The sequence below is a fragment of the Prionailurus bengalensis genome, chromosome C1 (assembly GCF_016509475.1).
Source record: "Prionailurus bengalensis isolate Pbe53 chromosome C1, Fcat_Pben_1.1_paternal_pri, whole genome shotgun sequence".
NCBI classification, from domain to species: domain Eukaryota; kingdom Metazoa; phylum Chordata; class Mammalia; order Carnivora; family Felidae; genus Prionailurus; species Prionailurus bengalensis.
The window spans coordinates 48575866-48596043 of record NC_057345.1 but is presented as its reverse complement, the minus strand read 5'-3'; the positions used below and the strand labels follow the sequence as shown (position 1 = coordinate 48596043).

Genomic DNA, 20178 nt, shown 5'->3' with positions numbered 1-20178 from the left:
AAGCACTAACATCTCATGATACCAAGATGGAACAGCAGTTCAGCAAAACTCTATGTGAAAAGTCTCGCATTCTAAGAAATGAACGGACAAATTCTTGCAAACATGTCTAGTTCTATTGGGAGAACTCAGACCACTGGGTATTAAAGTCCTTTGGCTTTAGCCCTTCTTTGTTTGGGAGACACAGGACGTACAGATCCCCCTACTTCTCCGCCATGTTGGCCAAGTCCCTGATCACTGGGTATTAATAGCTTTAAAAGGATTTTATAATACCCACAACTATGGATGATAAGAGATCCCCGCATTCAGGCTCCCAACACTGGCCACGATGCATATTACTAATATAAACCCCTTATGCATGTTTCTACAAAGGGATTTCCTCTTCTCTCCCTCAGGATGGAGTAAGCATTAATGTGAACAATCATTCATGCTCGTATACTCCATCCATGAGAAGGAGGATAGCTTAGCTCATCCAGGAGACTTGGGGGGTGGGGGTGGGGAACAACCTCCCCGGGGCCATGTTAAAAAGGAAGTATAGTCACTGCCTTGAAATGGAGTCAGCACAGGCCTGGCATGTGTTGCTCTTCTTGAACCACCTATACCCAGGCCAGTGAGGGAGGGGCAGAGAGAGAGACACACACAGAATCCAAAGCAGGCTCCAGGCTCCATGCTTCCAGCTGTCAGCACAGAGCCCGACGCAGGGCTCGAACCCATGAACTGTGAAATCATGACCTGAGCCGAAGTCACACGCTCAACTGACTGAGCCACCCAGGCGCCCCATCAATTGTTTAGACTTTAGGACAGAACAGTAGTGAATCCTGGCCCAGCTATGTCCTCAACACATACTTGTGATTAGCCAGGATTCTTTACCTACAACGTGAAGCCTACATGACAAAAATACCTACAATGTAGCTTTAGTTAACTGCGGGTTTATTTTACTCTTTGGAAAAGTGATATTCATAATCTTCTTAAAATAATATTTTGTTTGTTTTTGTTTTGTTTGCTCTGAAGGAGTCAGAAATGTTTCTCATCATGGAAAAGTCTCAGAGAGATTTTGTTACAGGAATGAGGTTGAACTGCCGCTATCATTCTGGTTCGGGTGTGTCTTTCTAAGAGTCCCTTCTTAAGTGGTAAATCGATTCGTGAAGAAAGGACTGTGAACATTGAAATTATGAAAAGAAATCACTGTCGCCTAGTGATATCAAATAATTCAAAACAATTTATGGGGAGTACATTACGTATTTCGGACAACTGAGGCCAAAAAAGGAATTGTTTATCAAATCCTCCATTCAAACATACATTCACTCACTCAACAAGTACTTCATCAGTATCTACCACGTGCCAGAGAGTAGCCAGTGTCCTGTGTGTCTCCCGGAGGGAGAGACATGAAGTTTGAAAATACAGCACTCCTTCCCTTAAGGAAGTGTTTTCCTTCACATATGCTATATCTTCAATTTTGCCTCTCACTTAACAGTTAGTAACTCCTTGTACTTGAGCTTTACGTCTCTTTTTTGCCTGGGTTTCCTGACCCCAAATAATGAATGATCTGGAAGCTAACACACTGAACCCTCTTACATAACAAAGCTCTCTCTGCAATGCAAATCATCACTCTGTCATTAAGCCATGTTGCCCACATGAGTTTCCACAAAGTGGCCTGCCCCAGCAACACAGCTAAGCACTCTACCCAGGAAGTAAAAAGGCAACTGGGAAGTGCTGAAAGAGATCCTGGAAAATGGATGACAGCAGATGGGATGCTGTGTGTCTTCCTAAGCGTCCTTGTTCCTCACTGATCTCTTCCTTGATAGATATTTAGGATCAGATGGGTGATCTGGGGAGTGATTCTCATGGAACTGAAGGTCAACATTTACTGGAACAGATTTTGTTGCACTATGGGTAGATGATTCCTGCAAAACACTGGATTTGGGTGTTTCCCATCAATTCTCAATGTTCATTTCATTACTATAGTTTCAATTATAAAGAAACGCCTATGGGGCGCCTGGGTGGCTCAGTCGGTTAAGCGTCCAACTTCAGTACAGGTCATGATCTCACAGTTCATGAGTTTGAGCCCCGCGTCAGGCTCTGTGCTGACAGCTCAGAGCCTGGAGCCTGCTTTGGATTCTGTGTCTCCCTCTCTCTCTCTGCCCCTCCCCTGCTCATGCTCTGTCTCTCTCTGTCTCAAAAATAAATAAAAAACATTTTTAAAAATTTTTATAAAAAGAAAGAAATGTCTACTGTAGTCTTTTGATTCACAAAAGGATTTTTCCCCCATACTTTGTATCATGTTCCCAAATCAAATCTTCCAAATATTTCCTTGAAAGAAGGCATTAGGTAGTAATATTTTAGCTTTGGAAATTTGCATGTAAGTTACTTACAACATTGTAAATTTCTTCCCCTGTCCTTCAGATGCACCGTATAAATACTGCATTTGATCCTTAACTTACACTTCATCAATAATTCATTTCAAAAATATCCCTCCGTAAGACCATCAGCTGCTGAGGTGTTCAGTTTTCGGGGAAAGCACTTATTTACTGTATGAGCCCAGGAAGGCTGGTAAAGACTTGGCTAAAAGCTCCGCATGGAGCGAATTATGGTAATTGAATTAATGCTCAAATCCACAAAGCTCTACTCAAATCTGCTGAAAGGTTTTGCACTTTATTGCCCACATCTTGACGGGCAATGAGTCCACTGGAATTGTTTAACACTTCATAAGGAGGCTTCCCAGATTAATTTCTCATCGTTACAAGAATTACTGAAGAATGTCTGGAGGTATCTTCCAGAGCAATCTTTCAAAGTCAAAACTGAGAGTTAACAACCTCTTTACTATCTTCCACTTTTGGTTCACCGAAACTACAAGTTCAAGTCACCAGAAATGAAAATCAAAGGAAACATCACATAATTAATTTTGATGAATGGGTAAGTTTTAATTCACGTATGGCAATATTCTGGTTAATGATACATCTCCTTAGGACATCCATTAAAAATCCATTAACTTAACAGGCTAAATCTAATAAAGTTACTCTGGAAATTTTCTGCTAGATTAACATTATGGATTATTAACGAATTTTTCCTGTAGGTATTGCTCTATTAGCAAACTGAATTTACCAATTAAATACGGGTTTTGTGTCAGGGTTGGGGGAACACCAAAACATTAAAAAAAAAAAAAACCCATAATTGAAGTTAGACCCAAGTTGCCAAAGATACTACAAAAATCAGTAAAAATCATTACAGCTTTTATTTTTGAGAGAGAGAGAGAGAGAGAGAGAGAGACATAGAGAGAAGGAGACATAGAATCCAAAGCAGGTTCTAGGCTCTGAGCTGTCAGCACAGAGCCCAACGAGGGCCTCCAACTCATGAACCGTGAGATCATGATCTAGGCTGAAGTTGGATGCTTAACTGACTGAGCCACCCAGGCGTCTATCATTATAGCTTTTAAAAGCAAAAAGTGCCAACCTACTAGGACCAGCCATCTCAATTTATCTACTTACTAATCAAATAGTAAAATTTATCTACTTACTAATCAGATAGTAAAATTTATCCACTTATTAATCAAATAGTAACTGAGCTACTAAACTGTGCCATGCCCTGTGCCAGCACTGAGGACACAAAGGTAAATTAGTGAAAATCCTGACGTCAAGGAGCTCACAGTCTAGCATGGAATCAAGACACACACAGGTAACCAACGTGTATTATAATAAGATATGGCCAATATACCATGGGAACACTCAGAAGGAACAACCAAATTTGAGGGATAGTGGGGAGCATGAGTAAAAGAAGTTGAAATTTGTGTTCCAATATGGTATCACCTCCTTCTAGGGCCTCCCATTGGAAGGTCTTTGATCCTGACTTATCATTTATTGCTTCTACATGTGGTTAAGTGAGATTATTTATCAAATTCTTGTCTGCAAACAGGGAAACACTATTTTTGTCACTGACTGTGAGAATTACATGCAACAAGGTATGAGAAAGCACATAGACATGTGCTTGAAATACAGAAGGGGAAGCAGGGTTGGTACTGATCTGCTGCTTACTATTCATAGGCACCCACTGAATATTAATGGGAAGTCAAGATAGCAAAACAGCTGGAGCAGAATTTGGAATCATTCATACGTGGGTCTGAATTCTGCTTCTACCGCTTGCAACTTATACAGCCATCATTTAAACACCGTTCCCTTTTCTGACCCTCAGTTTCTTCAGCTGAAGAAAATACAATAAAACAGCTCTGTTACACAGTTGTAAAAATTTAACAAGATAAGGGTTGTAATACAACAGTATCATGTCTGGGAAGCAGTAAGCTATTAGTCTTAATTGCTACCATTTACTCTGTCTTCACAGGTAAGACTGTAGAGATATGGAAACATTACTAGACTTATCTAAGTTGAAACCATCAGTGCCAGAACTAGAACTGCTCTAGCTCCCAGTTCAGTGTTTTAGACCCATCTTGCCTGTACCCCTCAATTAGATGACAAAACACCCTCCCCTAGCACTCAGTCCTAAAGGTTCCTCAAGGTAGCAAGCTCATGGGGTGCCTCTAGAACAAAAGATTGGGAACTCAGGACCTGATGGCCCTGCTTTAACTCTAATGACCAGTACACTAATACCCTGGTGCTATGGGCTGAACTTGTGTCCCCAAGTTCCCATGGTGAAGCCCTAACCCCCAAGGTGACTATACCTGGTGATATGGTGGGTGGGAGGTAATGAAGGTAAAATGAGGTCAAAGGGTGGGACCCTGACCCAACAGGATTTGTGTCCTTAGAAAAAGAAACACCAGTGAGCATTCTCTTGTGCACACTCTTTCTCTGCATATGTAGAAAGAAGAGGTCATGTGAACAAATGTGAGAGGCAGCTGCCAACAAGCCAAGAAAAGAGGGCTCAGCATTAAACTTACCTTGTTGGCACTTTGACTTTGGACTTCCCAGTCTCCAGAAGGGTAGAAGTTCCTTTCCATTGCTATAAGTCGCTCAGCCTACGGTGTTGTTATAGTAGCTTTAGTGGTCTAGGACCCGGGACAGTTCTTTGCCACCATTTTCTCTTAACTCTTGCCACCTGTCTCGATTCTAACAACCTTGCCTGTGTCTCACACATTCCGTCAGCATCCATTTATCAGTAATGCCTGTGCCAAGACACTTAAGGGTAAGGCACAGTGGTCCCTGCCCTCTAGAAGCTTACAGCTGAGCATCAGCTTCTATGCGGCTGACCATTCTCCTTGGGAAAAGGAAGCAGTGTCTAAAACCCCCGCCTGCTTCACTGGAGCCCCAACATGCCACCCTCTAGCCAGCTCATTCAGCCCCCACCATAAAAGACCGACCCTGGTCCCCGTCACTGACCAAGCTGCTGCCTCCAAATGGCCCAACCACCCAGAATTTTAAAGCCAACCATCGTATTAGTCATATTAATACTTAAAATATTAACTCTTTTTTACACCCTATGAAATTATATTCCACTGAGATCCCATCACACCCTACTCCCGTCCAGGTAGGCACACTTGTTCCAGTCTACTTAATGTTGGCTTTGGGTGCTCAATATTGGGACTGCTGCCCAATCCTTCTGGAGGCCACCATATACCCACACCAGTTGCCTCCATCTCATGTGTCCCATAGGCAGTCTGTTTGGTAGGAATGTGTGGAATTAGAGACCCTAGTTCTAATACTGACTTGACAACTGAAGAGCGGACAAGGAACTGAATCTCAGTCTCCCCATCCATAAAATGGGAACAGCTAGCTACACTACTAGGTCTGTGAGGGCCAAATGAGATAATGTATATAAGTCACCTACCAAAGGACTCAGAATGTAGCTGATGAAGAAGAAAGCTGCTTTGCTGTATTCCTCTCATCCCTGGGCCTGACCTCTTCCCCTTCTCCACCAGCTCAGATCCAGAGATGGTTTCAACTGAGCCACAGCAATTCCAGAATGGCTCTTTGTGCATACTACTATGACAGTTCTTTTTCCCCAGACTTAGCAATTTGTAGTTGAACAGACCACAGACAACCAAGGTATGTTGCCTACCACATGGTAGTGTAGGGGCTACCTGAGTCTCTCATGTTTCTATCCTTGAACTTTAAATTTTTTTTTTACGTTTATTTTTTGATAGAGAGAGAATGAGCATGAGCAGGGGAGGGGCAGAAACAGAGGGAGACACAGAATTCAAAGCAGGCTCCAGGCTCTGAGCTGTCAGCACAGAGCCCGACAAAGGGCTCGAACCCACGAACCGTGAGATCACGACCTGAGCTGAAGTTAGATGCTTAACCGACTGAGCCACCCAGGCGCCCGATCCTTGAACTTTAATAGATGGGTCATGAGGACTCCACACCAGAGAAAGGTGAAAGTGGAATAATCTATTGTGTGACTCAGTTATTAAGGGCAGTCAGAATGTGTAGCTGACACCAGTTTTTTTGCCAATATTCAATAACACAACTCTCAAGTTTTAGCTGGTCATGCACATGGACACTTGGCTGCCTGGCCAATGACCACATTTCCCAACCACCCCTACAGCCTAGCTGGGTCTTATGAACAAGGGCTGGTCAGTGGGATGTGATCAGAAATGACGTGGCTCATTTCCAGGTTATGCGCTCTCCAGAAGAACATGGATGGATTTCTCAGTCCTTTTCATTCATCCCACTCACTGGCTGGGAACTGATGAGAACTGGAGTAACTACCTTGGACCCAAAGTTGGAGGTAATGTTGTGACAATGGCCGAGCTGGCCTGACAGTTACTTACCTCTATTCTATCACAAAGAGAATGACCTTCCATCTTGTTTAACCCACTGTACTTTTTTCCCTTGTATTGTTACAACATCTTAGCCTAAACATTCAACTAGAACTGTTAAGTAGTAACAAAAGGAAATAAACAGCTCTCTCTGAGACGACCGTGCAAACTTTAAACTTTCAAATGTGAGCTACTGTGATTTGTACTTAGCATCTAAATTCTTCCCCCAAGTAAACCCCTACTAGTCACTCATGCCTTTAATGCCTACTCATTGCCACATAAAACTGGAAGTCTGGGATTCTATGGCCTTATGGACCAATGGCTCATGTCATAGTTTGTCTTGTTCCTGTTTCTTCTCATTTTGATGTCTTCAACTATTTTTTTCTGTTCATGGCCTTGTATGGTTCCTTGAACCTAATTCATAAAACATCTTCCTAGTACTCATGGGAAACAATCTATATGTACTTCCTCGATTATGCTATTCCCAGCAACTCCCTGCAAATGTCTTCCTCAATCTAGCCCAATGTCTACAATTCTGTATTTCAGGACTGACTTCCACAGCCTATATCTCTACTCAGGTCCTATGAGTCCCAACACAAGGGCCCACTAGTCGTGGTCGACCCACAGTAATGGATTCATCTCTCTTAGGAAAACAGGGCTGAGTTTCTGCATTTCAATTCATACAAAAACAAATAAAAAACCAATATCCTCATACACACACACATACACATAATCACTTTCCAGATGTTTTCATTTTGTTTTGATTTTACCTATTTTGCTGTAATTATCCGCAACAAAATCTTCCAAGCCGATCAGCTTCCAGAAACTGTCATCCCAGCCTTTCTCTGCCGAGTATGTCCATTTGCACACCAGGGAGCAGAGAGACCTAAGAAAATGGGACAGAGGCAGAACCAATAGTATGAGTGAGGCTTCCTTTATATTTTGCCAAATACCTCCCCAGATATCTGAAGCAATGTTAACGAAGTAGAATAAGTCAAACTAAGTAATTACACATCCCTGTTCAGATTCAAAGTCTCCACTTGTACCTGGCCATGGGTTGGTGGCTGTGGGGCTCAGTGATGGGTAAATGGGTGTTCTACTCTGCTTTGTGCATGTTCAAAACTCTCTGTAATACTGTAATAAAAAAGTAAAAAAATTCAAAAAGTGACTGGCATACATATGGTTGCTTCAGTCTAAAGCAATATTTAATAGAAGGAAGACCTGAATGCTGGAAGGTACTTTCCTCTCCAGCTTCGTTTCTCATACATTCAGCCTTAGTATTGTACATTTCAGCAATAACAAATCATTTGCAATTCTCTGAAGGGGGGTGGGGGGTGAAAAACATATTTGTGCACATTTCTAGGTCTTTGCCCTATTCCTACTTGTTTGGAAACTCTTCCCAGCTTCTTCATCCTGATAACCGAGTCCCCAGTTCTGGATAGAGGTGCTCCTCTGAACTCCTGGAACGTGAAACATACCTTCTATTATCACCCTTAAAGTGCTGTGTAATTAGCTGCTTCCTATGTACCTTCCCAACACTGCTATTGCCTTCCAACCCATGCTTCATGGTGTGCCCACGGCAAACCTTACAAAATTAAATCTGGTGATATGAATCCCTGATTAAAACTCTTCAACTTCTCCTCAGTGCCTTCAGGAAAAATCCAATCCCTTAGCTGGGCTTAAACCACCTTTAGTAATAGGACTGTGCCAACCTCCAGATTCCTGTCTTGCCATTCCGACCCCTGCTTTCTTCATTGTCCAGAGTGGTATTATTTGAAGTCTCCCTTAGCAGGCCTGATTCCTCACTTCCCTGGGCACTGAAACCTTTATTCATTCTGCCTAGGATGTTCTTCATTGTTACGTATTTGCCAGTTAGCGTTCATGACTCTTATCCCTTTTCATGAACCCCAGTGAAGGGCAAACTTGAGTCCAAAGCCTCTTCTCTAAGCTTCAACCTGGACATACCTGTAACATTTACCATGGTAACTGTCTCTCCCCATTCACTTCCCTGTCTCCCCCACTAAGCCTTCAGAGCCAAACCAGCCCTGCCCAGCTCTACCTCCAGTACATAGTCCACACTCAGCCAAAATGCATACTGACTGAATGGCCACACCAACAATCGAATATGGTCTATCCGCCTCAGCAAAGGTAAGTGATAAACCTGGGGAGCTCACACAGTTTTAAGGCTAAAACTATCTCTTAGAGTAAACAGTCTATGTGCATCTCATTCAGTCACTCACACTGATTCGCTCATGCACTCACCCACTCAAGAAGTAGTTAGTACTCAGTTACTATGCTCCTGGCACTATGTGATGCCCTGGGGAACCGTTGGTAGGCAAAAGAGTTGGTCCCCTGCCTGTATAAAAGTTGACAGCCAAACTGGGGGACACAGAAATTAATAAACCACACCTCAAATCACATACTAACAGTAATTTCTAAAGGAGGGAGAGAAAAAAAAATGAAAACCTTTAGCAAGGGAATCTGATATAACCTGGTGGGAGAAAAGGGGAGAAAGTATCAGGCAAGAAGGGCTCCACACAGGAAGTGACCTTTTGTGAGACCCAAAAGTCTTTTGAAAGCGAATACATGTTATTTATCATTCAGGATTTTTCTAGACATGGTGGAGAGGGCAGAACACCTTGAGCTAAGGAAGCTAAGTGGGACAGATATACTGAAGGAGTGCTAGCGTCCACAGAAATGTAACACACACATGCTAAATCCTCCACCTTATAAAAGACAATTCTCAAAATCTGAGGTATCAAGAAGATAGTCACCTACGTAGCACATTCCGAAGAACATACAACAGGCTAAATCAATCCTCTTGGCACAAAGCCTGGAATTCCAACTTTTTGGAAGCTCTGATGGCTCAATGCTATGGAACCGAAGACGGTGTGGACAGATGATGTCTAATGATCTGGCCACACAGAATAGCACTTCACTCTCCAAATGCCCCAGCCATTTGCAGAATTCTATACCTCTGCTCTCAATGTTCCTTCTGTCTTAATTGCTTATTGTTCCTTCCACTCATTCTTGACTATTGGCCAACTCCAAGTCCTCCTTATAGTCCAGTTCCAATGGCACACCCCACCACTAGCTCCAAGCTAAACTCATTGCTCCCTCTTCTGGGGCAGCATTCTAACTTGGTAACATTGCCTTCTAGCTCTTAACAGCGGTGGCAGGTTGGAGTCACGGTCCAAAGTGTCCAAGCCTCCATATATGTTCATCTCTTGCCATGTGATTTGTAACTGCCCGCCCCCTCCTATCTCCACCCTATCCACAGGGCCTCCTTTCCTAAGTGTAGACTTCAGATTCTGTCACATGGCTGGATTCGGCCAAAAGAATAAGTCAGGAGGACAGCATTCTGGTTTCAAGCCTAAGCTTCAAGAGGCATCATGTGTTTCTGCTTGCTCTCCTGTGTCTCTCGCACCGCCTAGAGAAGATCACATGGGGCTAGCACAGTGGTGCAAGGAGGAGAAGAGATGTGTACAGCAGGGCAATGACCACCAGACTCGGCCTGCATCACACATCCCAGGCCATCAAGACCTGACGCAGTGAGTTCAGCTAACACTAGAAGAACTACCCAGCAGAGCACAGCCTGAACGAGCAACACCATGAGCCAAATAAATGGATTACTGTGCTCAACTACTGAGCACTCGCTGTGGTTTGTAATGGAGCAACAGTTAAACAACTCCACACTTTACAGCACAACTATGTTATTCTAAGCAGGTTTTCCTTGCAGTAAGGGCAAGGAGAGGGATGTCTGGGTCCTCCCAGCATGTTAGAATAAATGGCCAGAGAGCCTGCTTTGAGGGAAAATGACTAAGCCCAGGAGGCAGAGAGCTTCACAGCTGCAGATGCCTCGGGCAACTCCACCCACCCTCCTCAGGATTATTCAAACACTATTAGGGTCCATTTCATTTGGATCTCTTTAAATCAACTCCTAGGTAATATGAATGTGTAAAAGCAGGGGGTGGGATACCTGAGTAGCTCAGATGGTTAAGCATGTGACTCTAGATCTCAGCTCAGGTCATGATCTCACAGTTTTCCCGAGTTTGAGCCCTGCATTGGGCTACAGTTGGAGCCTGCTTGAGATTTCTCTTTCTCTTTCTCTTTTTCTCTTTCTCTTTCTCTCTCTCTCTCTCTCTCTCTCTCTCTCTCTCTCTCCCTCTTTGTCCCTCCCCTCCCACCCCTCCCCCCCCCTTTCTCTGAATAAGTAAACTTAAAAAAAATTTTTTTTAAGACATTAAAAACAAATAAACGAACAAACAAAAGCAGAACTGGAAAAATGTAGAGAATGGATCTGAGGCCTCCAGCTCTCCAGAATTCTCCAGGAGACAGAAAGTGAGTAAAGGCAAGGTACCAGTAGCAGAACAAAAGGTTTCCCTCCCCATGAGGCCTTTGTTAAGACACCAGGGTTTTGCCATTCCCTGAGGTATTCCTGAGCAACTTACAACTCCCAGAATAGCTGTTCCCCATCAGGCAAGCTGACCTACCAGCCTACTGGGGGTGGAAGGTGTAATCTATAGGATCAGAACCACAGACAGGGGAGAAAGGCTGGGGCTACACTAGCAGGCTGGGTTGTTTCAAAAATGAGCAGCCAGGGAGGAGTGTTGTCGCCGGGGAGAAAGGGTCACTGGCTGTTTGTTCTCTGCCAGCCAGAATACCAGGGCAGAAAGTGCTGGAGCTTCCTCGCTTTTAGATTTGTTACTGACGAGACTATAAAATCCTATAGCCAGGTCAAAAGAACAACAACCAGTGAGCAGGCAGCACAAAAACCATACTAACTTAGGGGACCAGGTGATATGAGAGTGGGTCTCAGAGAACATGTATAGGAGGGCAGGTGTCTCTGAAGAGATCACAGTACAACGCCTGGAACTCAACATCAATAATGGAAGTAGCCAGAGGGCAGAAGGCGGCGAGCAAGCCTTTCTGAACAAGACACACGGATTTTAAATTTAAAATTTTTTAAATTTCTGCAGAAGGACTAAAGGGAAAATCGCTGGCACCGCTGACAAGCCTATTAATGACCGGGAAGGAATTAATAGGAATAATTAATAGGAATCCCCTATTAATGACCGGGAAGACCAAATGAACAACATCTCCAACTACCCAGAGCAAAGGCACAAAAAGAGAAATAATGAGGGAAGAAAGAAGAGAGCAGATCCACAGCAGTATAACATGAGCATTACTGTAATTCCACACGGGATTTTTTTTTCCAAGGAGAAAAGGAAAACTTTAAAAAGAGAGAAAGAGAGATGAAAGAGATGCTATAATTAAATGAATACACTACCAGATCTTTTTTTATTGTTATTATACTGAGCTGAAGCAAGATTTAAGATTTAAGCCTGCAGATTAAAACGCTCATTAAGTCCAGGAAGTGAATCCAGGAAATACTTGAGTTTCAAGCATAAACAGAAAATTACACCAGCTTCCAGACAGAAAGGGTAAGTTACTTACAAAGGCAAGAGATTCAGACCGGCTAAGGAATTCTCATCTACACCTCTGGAATGTAGAAGACAGTGGAACAGTGTACAGACTATGAGGAAAAATGATCCAAAAATCCTATGCCCAGACAAAATATTATTCAGCTGTCAGGGGAGAAGAAAAACATTTTCAACATGCAAGGATTAAAAAAGAAAACTTCCCATATACGTGCTGTGAAGGCAATACTTGAGCGTGAACTTAAGCAGAAAAACAAGTGATTCAACATTAGGGAAACCAGTGGTGGTGAGCACTGAGATGTTCATTCTCTCTCTCCATATGCGTGTGTGTGCACTTACACACATAGGCACGTGTACATGTGTGCGCACACGTACATAGGTACATACACACACGTTTAAATCTACAAAGATGACGATAAACCATGAAACAGGAATTTGTAATACTAAGCTTTCCTGAAACACCTTCCTGGGATATTAGAAGGAAAAAAATCTATTAATGGCCCAGAGGTGAAAATACCATTAGCAAAATCTCAAAGTCAGAAATTGAAGAAGACGTACGTACACAGGAAAAATAGGCATATGTGTATATCTGTGTGTTTGGGACGGACATAAGTTTAATAATGTACAGGATGAAAAGGTAATTTCTAACAGAATCAAAAAGTGTAGCAGAAATCTCAAAATAACAAGGAATTAAAAAGGAATAAAGAGGAAGTTAAGAAGTCAGTGAAACCAAACTAAATCAAAAAGGAAAGCAAAAGAGGGTGATGTAATGTAAATAGAAAATAAAAATACCATAGAAAAAATAAAATTGCTTATTTCAATTAATTGCAACAAATGTGAATGGGCTGAATTCCACAATTGGTTGAAAGACAATACTATCCACATTGGGGTTAAAGTTGAGGACTATCTGGTTTACAACACATATTTTTTAATATGATAAAAGGGTTTTTTTAATAATGAATGTTACCATTCATTAAATTTTATGAAACGAACAACATAATGTGACATCTATAAAACAAGAGTTCCTAGATTAAAAAAAAAAGAAAAACAAAAGTCACTTGATGGGGCTTCTGGGTGGCTCAGTCGGTTAAGCATCCTTCGCTTCAGGTCATGATCTCACAGTTTGTGGGTTCCAGCCCTGCAAAGGGCTCTCTCAGTGCAGAGCCTACTTCGAATACTCTGTCTCCCTCTCTCTCTGCCCTTTTCCCACTTGCACTCTCTTTCTCTCTCAAAAGTAAATAAACATTAAAAAAAAAAAAAGTGAAACGAAGAATGTCTCAAAATTAATAACCTTAAGCAGCCAACTTAAACATTAGGAAAAACAAAGATAGATTAAATTGAAAAAAAATCAAAAGGAATAGTAAAGAAAAAAGAATATGAAAGATAGAAAATAACAAGACAAAACTCAGACAGTCCAGAGATCCAAAATGTGGCTCTAGGAAAAGACAATACAGAAACCAAAACAAAACAGAGAACAAAACAAAACAAAAAAACCCTCTGGTCAAAGGGAGGAAGGAAAAAGAAGAGTAGGAGAAAAATAACAAATATCATGAATGAAAATGACGGACATCCTTATAGATAAAGCAGACCTTAATAGAAAAAAAAAGAGATTGGGGCGCCTGGGTGGCACAGTCGGTTAAGCGTCCGACTTCAGCCAGGTCACGATCTCGCGGTCCGTGAGTTCGAGCCCCGCGTTGGGCTCTGGGCTGATGGCTCAGAGCCTGGAGCCTGTTTCCGGTTCTGTGTCTCCCTCTCTCTCTGCCCCTCCCCCATTCATGCTCTGTCTCTCTCTGTCCCCAAAATAAATAAACGTTGAAAAAAAAAATTTAAAAAAAAAAAAAAAAAAGAAAAAAAAGAGATTAAGTAAGTAACATTATGCTAGCAAATTTGAAAATTTAGACGGAATGGAAAATTTACTAGAAAAACAGAACTTACCAAAGCTGACTCAAGAAAACATATGAAACCTTAATAAACTATTTAAAAAATGAGCCAATAGTTAAAAATCATCTCTCAAATAAAACTTCAGCCCAAATGGCTATACTAGAAAGTTTTCCCAAATGTTCAAGGAACAAAGTACTCCAAATTATTTCGGAGTCTAGAAGAAGATATGCTCCCCAACTTATTTAGGAAGGTAGGATAACTATATTACAAAGCCAAACAAAGACAGCATGAGAAACAAGAATCAGACGCCACTCTCACATTATGAATGGAAGCATAAAATTTCTAAGCAAGGCATGACCAAAATAAAAATGAGAAAAAAAAATATCATGCATAATACTCCAAAACATTTTAATCAGAGATCTATGAATGTATTTTGCCACAGTTTTTTTTTTTATTAAAGGAGAGAAAATGACCAACTCATATTGAAGAACGAAAAATACGTAACGAAGTTAAAGGCCACGTCAAGATAGAAACTCTTACTGAAGTAACAACAATAGAAACTTCTGCTTCTAACCATGATGGAGTAGCAGAGACTGGATTTTACCTCCCCGTCCCCTGCCCTGCCCCCATCTTAAGAAACCAGAAAAGGGGGGAGAAAAAAAAATGTGGCACAACTGCTCTCAGAGCCTGAACAACAGGCAGCACAGAACTATCCTGGAGAGAAGGAAACAAATGAGGTGAGCCCTAAGATTGCTCTGGCTTTCTGCCAGGAAGCCCATGCCCGACCACAAAGCAGAAAGAAGGATGCCAAGGAAAACAAGTCAAGTTCATGAAACCGAGAAGACTGAGATCAGAATTCAAGGAATTTGAGGTGGCTGGAAGCTGTGCTGGCACAGATTTCCAAAGAGGAGGTAGTTATGCAGGAAGAGGGTCCTGAAAATCTGCACAAGAGTCCCATGAAAGCTTTATGGAGATGCAGATATGCACACAGATGCTCCAGGAGATCTGGTGAGAAGTGACTGTAAATCTGTGAGCTGAACAGTTCTCAGGGCTCACAGTGAGAACGGGAATCATCTGAGCAAACCATCCTCACTGACTCCTTGGGGCATTCAGTGGAAAACCCCAACGAATACCTAGAAGTATAACTGAGCCTTCCTGTGTAAAGGTTACAATAAACCTGCACTAACAAAATTTAGAAAGATTTCAAAAAATAAAACTAAGCCAAAAGTACATTAACAGCCTACCAGAAAAAGCAGGAAAAAAAAAGAGAGAGAGAGAGAGAGAATAAAACCCAGACACTGGATAACAGAAAATAACTGACAATATCAGCTTCCAATAAAAAATATTTGAAGAAATAATGGTCAAATGTTTTCTTCAATTTGATAAGGGCTATCACCCACAGAGCCACACTCACTGGAAGAAACCAAAGGAAGATAAAGACAAAGAAAACCACATCAAGACATATTATATAATCAAATTATTTTTTAAAAATGATGATCTTAAAAGTGGTCAAGAGGAAAGACAGGTAATAGACGAACAGTCCTAAAAAGGCAATTTTTTTTTCCAGAAATAATGCAACCCAGAAGAAAGTGGAATGACATCTTTAGAATACTGAAAAATTTTAAAAAGAAAGAAAAAATCAAACTAGAATTTTATATTCAGAAAAAAAGATCTTCAGGGGTGACTGGGTGGCTAAGTCAGTTAAGCGTCTGACTCTCAATCTTGGCTCAGGTCATGATCTCAGGGTTCACGGGTTTGAGCCCCATCAGTACAGAGCCTGCCTGAGATTATCTGTCCCCGCCTCTCTCTCACTGCCCCCATCACCCCATCAAGCATGCGCTTTCAAAATACATAAATAAACTTAAAAAAAAAAAGATCTTTATACAAGTAGTAATGAAATATAGGCTTTTTCAAACAAACAAAAACAGAACTCATTTCCAAGAAACCTGCACTGCAAGAAATGTTAAAGGCAATTCTTTAGGGAGGAGGAGGATGGCATTAAACGGAAATGTTAATTGATAAATGACTGTTAATTGAAAGCAATGAAAAGTATCAGAATCAGTAAATATGTGGGTAGATACTAAGGGCAGCTTTTCATTTTTAAATTTCTTTAAAAGATAATTGACTTTTTCTTCATCTTTAAAATATAAATTAGGAAAAAAATTCAAAGTACTGTGGGGCTTATAACACATGTACAAAAAAATGACAATAATAGAACAAACGATAGGGAGATATGAAAGATACTACATACAGCGGGGTATAAAAATATTTTAAGGCAAACTATGATAAGTTAAAGATGCATATTATAAATCCTAGAGGAACCAGTAAAAAAGGAGATAAAATTAATACACCAATTTGGGAGATAAAAGGGAATACTAAAAATACTTCAGTAATCTAGAAGAAGGTAGGAAGAGGGGAAAATTATAAAGAACACACGGAGCAAATAAAAGACAAATGGCAAGATGGCAGATTGAAACCTCACCTAAAAACTCCCTTGGAAAGGCAAAAAATTTCAGGCTGGAAACAAATAAAAAATAAAAAATAAAAATCCAACTCTGTGGTGTCTGTAAGAAACTTACTTTAAATACAAAGATGCAGAATAGGTTCACGAGTGGAAGGAGAGAAAAGATATGCCATGCACACACTAATAATCAACAAGTTCAAGGGGCTACATGAGTATTCCACAGTAAACCTCAGAAGAAGAAATATTACCAGAAAAAAGAAGTCCATTATGTAATGATAAAAGGGTCAATTCACCAAGATGACTTATGGGTTAAAAAAGAAATTGTAATTGAATGGCAACCTGAACTTAGCTGGAGTTATATTTCTTTTCTCTTTGTGGTAGCTCAGAACTTCATGTACACGAAATCAAGGATTCACGACAGAGTAACTGGATGTGATCACCTGGGGTCGCCTTTGTTTTTTACACAGATTTGAGACTCAGCAGTCTCAGGAGCCCATGTTGACTAAAAGGTCTGACAGTCTGGAGGGGTCCAGAACTCTGGGCTTATTGTATTTTATACTATTTTTTTTAATGTTTTATTCATTTCTGAGAGAGTGGGGGAGGGGCAGAGAGTGAGAGAGACAGAATCTGAAGCAGACTCCAGGCTCTGAGCTGTCAGCACAGAGCCCAACACGGGGCTCGAGCTCATGAACCACGCGATTACGACCTGAGCAAAAGTCAAATCGCTTAACCAACTGAGCCACCCAGGCGCCCTTATTTTATACTATTTTAGATAAAAGCATGTATGAGTGGGGAAGGTCAGAAGGTACTAAAGCATCTACCGCTTTATGATAAAAGAATGTTATTTTGTTTCATTTCCTGATGCTCTCTGTCTAGCCTTTCTGGAATTTCAGTACCTCAAGTCTGGCCATGACCTCCCACAGCAGGGACCATATGTACCTTATTCATCATGCCATTCCCCAGCACGAGGCACAGTGCCTCCCTGGCAAATTTTGAGAGTTCAATCTGTGTTTATTGAGGTAATGTATGAGAACCCTAGGATGTCAGTTACAAGAGGAAGCTTTCAGGTCCCTAATCACTTTTTAATTGTTTCTATTATATGGCCCAGATCTTCAGCAACTGCTCTCGGTGCAGACTCTAGAAGAGAAAAAGCTAGATTTCTGATCCCTGGAGCGACCAAAAGCAGCAGCAAAACACTGGTTTCTTACACAAACTATGCACCTCATGGAAATGCATTTCGCCTACCTCACATACCTCCCTCCCATTGCCTATTTCCCCCAAAACATGCCAAATCTCTAACACATCTTCTTTTCTTCCTTGAAAAAAGCAAAAACAAAAAGACCCTTCCAGTTAAAGATACCAGACTGACTACACACGTTGACCTCTGCTCCCTTTAAAAACTCTAATACAATGGCAGTATAAGAATGTTTCAAAAAGGCAAAAGCCCACAATGACAAAGATAACACAACGCAAGGACACTAACAGAAATCTGAAAGGCAGAAAACACAAGATGGATGAGTAGTAAGGCTCTTGGGAGACTCAGAAAGATAAAACCTAAGTAGCAGGGTGAAAAACCCAGAATCACAATGATTTCCCTGCAGAGACCCAAAAAAGTTCAGGACGTAGTGGCACCAGGTGCTTCTGAAAGTGGGAATAAAAGTGTGGCTAAAAACAGCAAGGTGGCTGCAAGCTGCATAGGAAGTGATCAGAACCCCATGCGCCCTCATTATGAGCAACCGGGGGCCTCCCTCTCCTGCACCATGAAAGGTGATGGAGGTTCACTTGAGACTGAGTAGGGTACAGGGCCCAGCTACAAGGGATCGTCTTGACAAGAACAGGGAGATAAAGTAAGGAAACGCCTCTCTCTCTGCGAGTAAGCCCTCAACATCCGTTCCCCAACTCAAGTCCCGGAGCTCTGGCTGCCAGGTTTACACCCTGAAGATCCGTTTATGGGGAAGCTGAGACAAAAGCAAAGACCTAAGGCTAGTTGGGAGGGCATTCTCAGAAATCATAAGCCACTCTAGGCCTACGAGGATTAAAATGGCAGAATATAAGTAAGACCCATTTTTGATGGTGAATAGTGGTAACTGATACCATCATCATCATCGTAGTAAAACACACTAATACAGAAACTATTTACTGTGGGCCCACTGTGTATCTACCAGAACTTTTCTAGGCAGGGAGGAGCCCCCCACCTCTGAGGGACACAAAAGGAAAGAAAGTGTCACTTCTCCTGAGACCACGAAGGAGCCTTTGCAAGCACAAGAACTTTTGACTTTCCTGCTTTTACCCAGAGCAAGGCACACATCAAAAGCACACGCCTGCTGGGTTCCAGAGGCCTGATCATTATCATGCATTTCTCAACAAGACTTTATAAAAATGAAGCCAGCACTGCTGCATTATTTATATGCAGTTCACTGTATTGACATGGCCAGGCCCCCACTTTCAAGGGAAGCCTTTTGTTCTCTGCTTGGGTAAGGCAGAACCTGGAGAGTGTCAATTGAACAAGCTAGCGAGTAACAGAATAATTAGAGCCCGAGAGTGGGGATAAATTACCAAGCTATTCCTGGCTGCAGCCTTCAGTATATCACAGGCCTGTGATGGCTCTGTTTTTCTAAGCCATACAACAGACTGAATCGCCAGCACTGAAGACTGAGCTCAGGGGGAGATATGACTGGGGCTAGATTGCTAGTTCTATCAACAAAGACACCAAGAGGGCCTTATTTCTGAAGAAATACCACTGCACCGATTGGAGCTGCTTCTGTGAAAGACCTGTCAGATTTCAGGCTTGTTACCATTGGCTCTGTACTTCATCAAGACTTGCTGACAGGTCCATGACAGACCGAAATAATATATGCAATGATGCAACACAGGGCAATATTAAATTGCCTTTTCAGTGAGACTTGCCGATAACATGGTTTAAACATGGCTGTGACAATTTGGGGAGCATGAAAGAACTGAATAAATAATCAAGCTCAGGGAGTTTTCCCATGCTCCCAAGAAAAAAGAGATCTAAGAGTCAGAAAACAAAAGACCCTAAAGTCCCTGCCAAAACATTCCAAGATCTTGGGGAAGCCCTTGGACTCATGGGTTTGGATTTAACTCCTCAAGAATGAGGATGATAATGAATAGAGGCAAAATGAGAGGTGGGGGAGGTAAGGGGGAAGAGAAGGAAACTAGAGGCAGGTCATGAGTCTGGGACTTTTATGTAGGTTACTGCAATTGTTCCCACAATAAAATGATAAGGGTGCTATCAGTATTCCCATTCAACAAAGGAGGACACTGAGGCTCTGAAAGGTTGGGTAGCTCATCTGAGATCATATCATTAGGAAGGAGCAAGGCAGAAGTCCAAATCCTGACCTGATCAATCAAAAGTCTACACTTGTTAAATATTCACGCCCATTCAAGAAAAGATATTTACAATCAATTAGGGCATGAAAATAGTGTAATAAATTTGAGATATTTGATTTCTCTATGTTTTACCTTGTCTGTTACCGCTTTTCTTTAATAAAGGAAAAACATAATAATAAAAACAGATGAAGAAACATGGAGATCTAGGGGGCAAATAAGTAGCTGCCTTAGGTTGCCTGCGAAGATGTTCTGGTAAAACTTAACATGTTCAAGAGGACACAGGGACAATAATGAGATGCTCCCTGAAGGTGCAAAAATGAACACTGCTTTCAAGAGTTCAA

General features: G+C 41.7%; 1 protein-coding gene across 4 annotated transcripts in view; it reads right to left on the bottom strand.

Moving 5' to 3' along the window:
• The window catches only part of FGGY (FGGY carbohydrate kinase domain containing), a 421185-nt gene that overhangs the window by 258620 nt on the left and 142387 nt on the right, over positions 1-20178 (bottom strand). For all 4 annotated transcript variants that reach the window (XM_043575117.1, XM_043575119.1, XM_043575120.1 and 1 more), the window contains one exon: positions 7471-7586. In XM_043575117.1, the coding sequence (XP_043431052.1) occupies positions 7471-7586 (116 nt within the window). The remainder of the gene's footprint in view (positions 1-7470; positions 7587-20178) is intronic.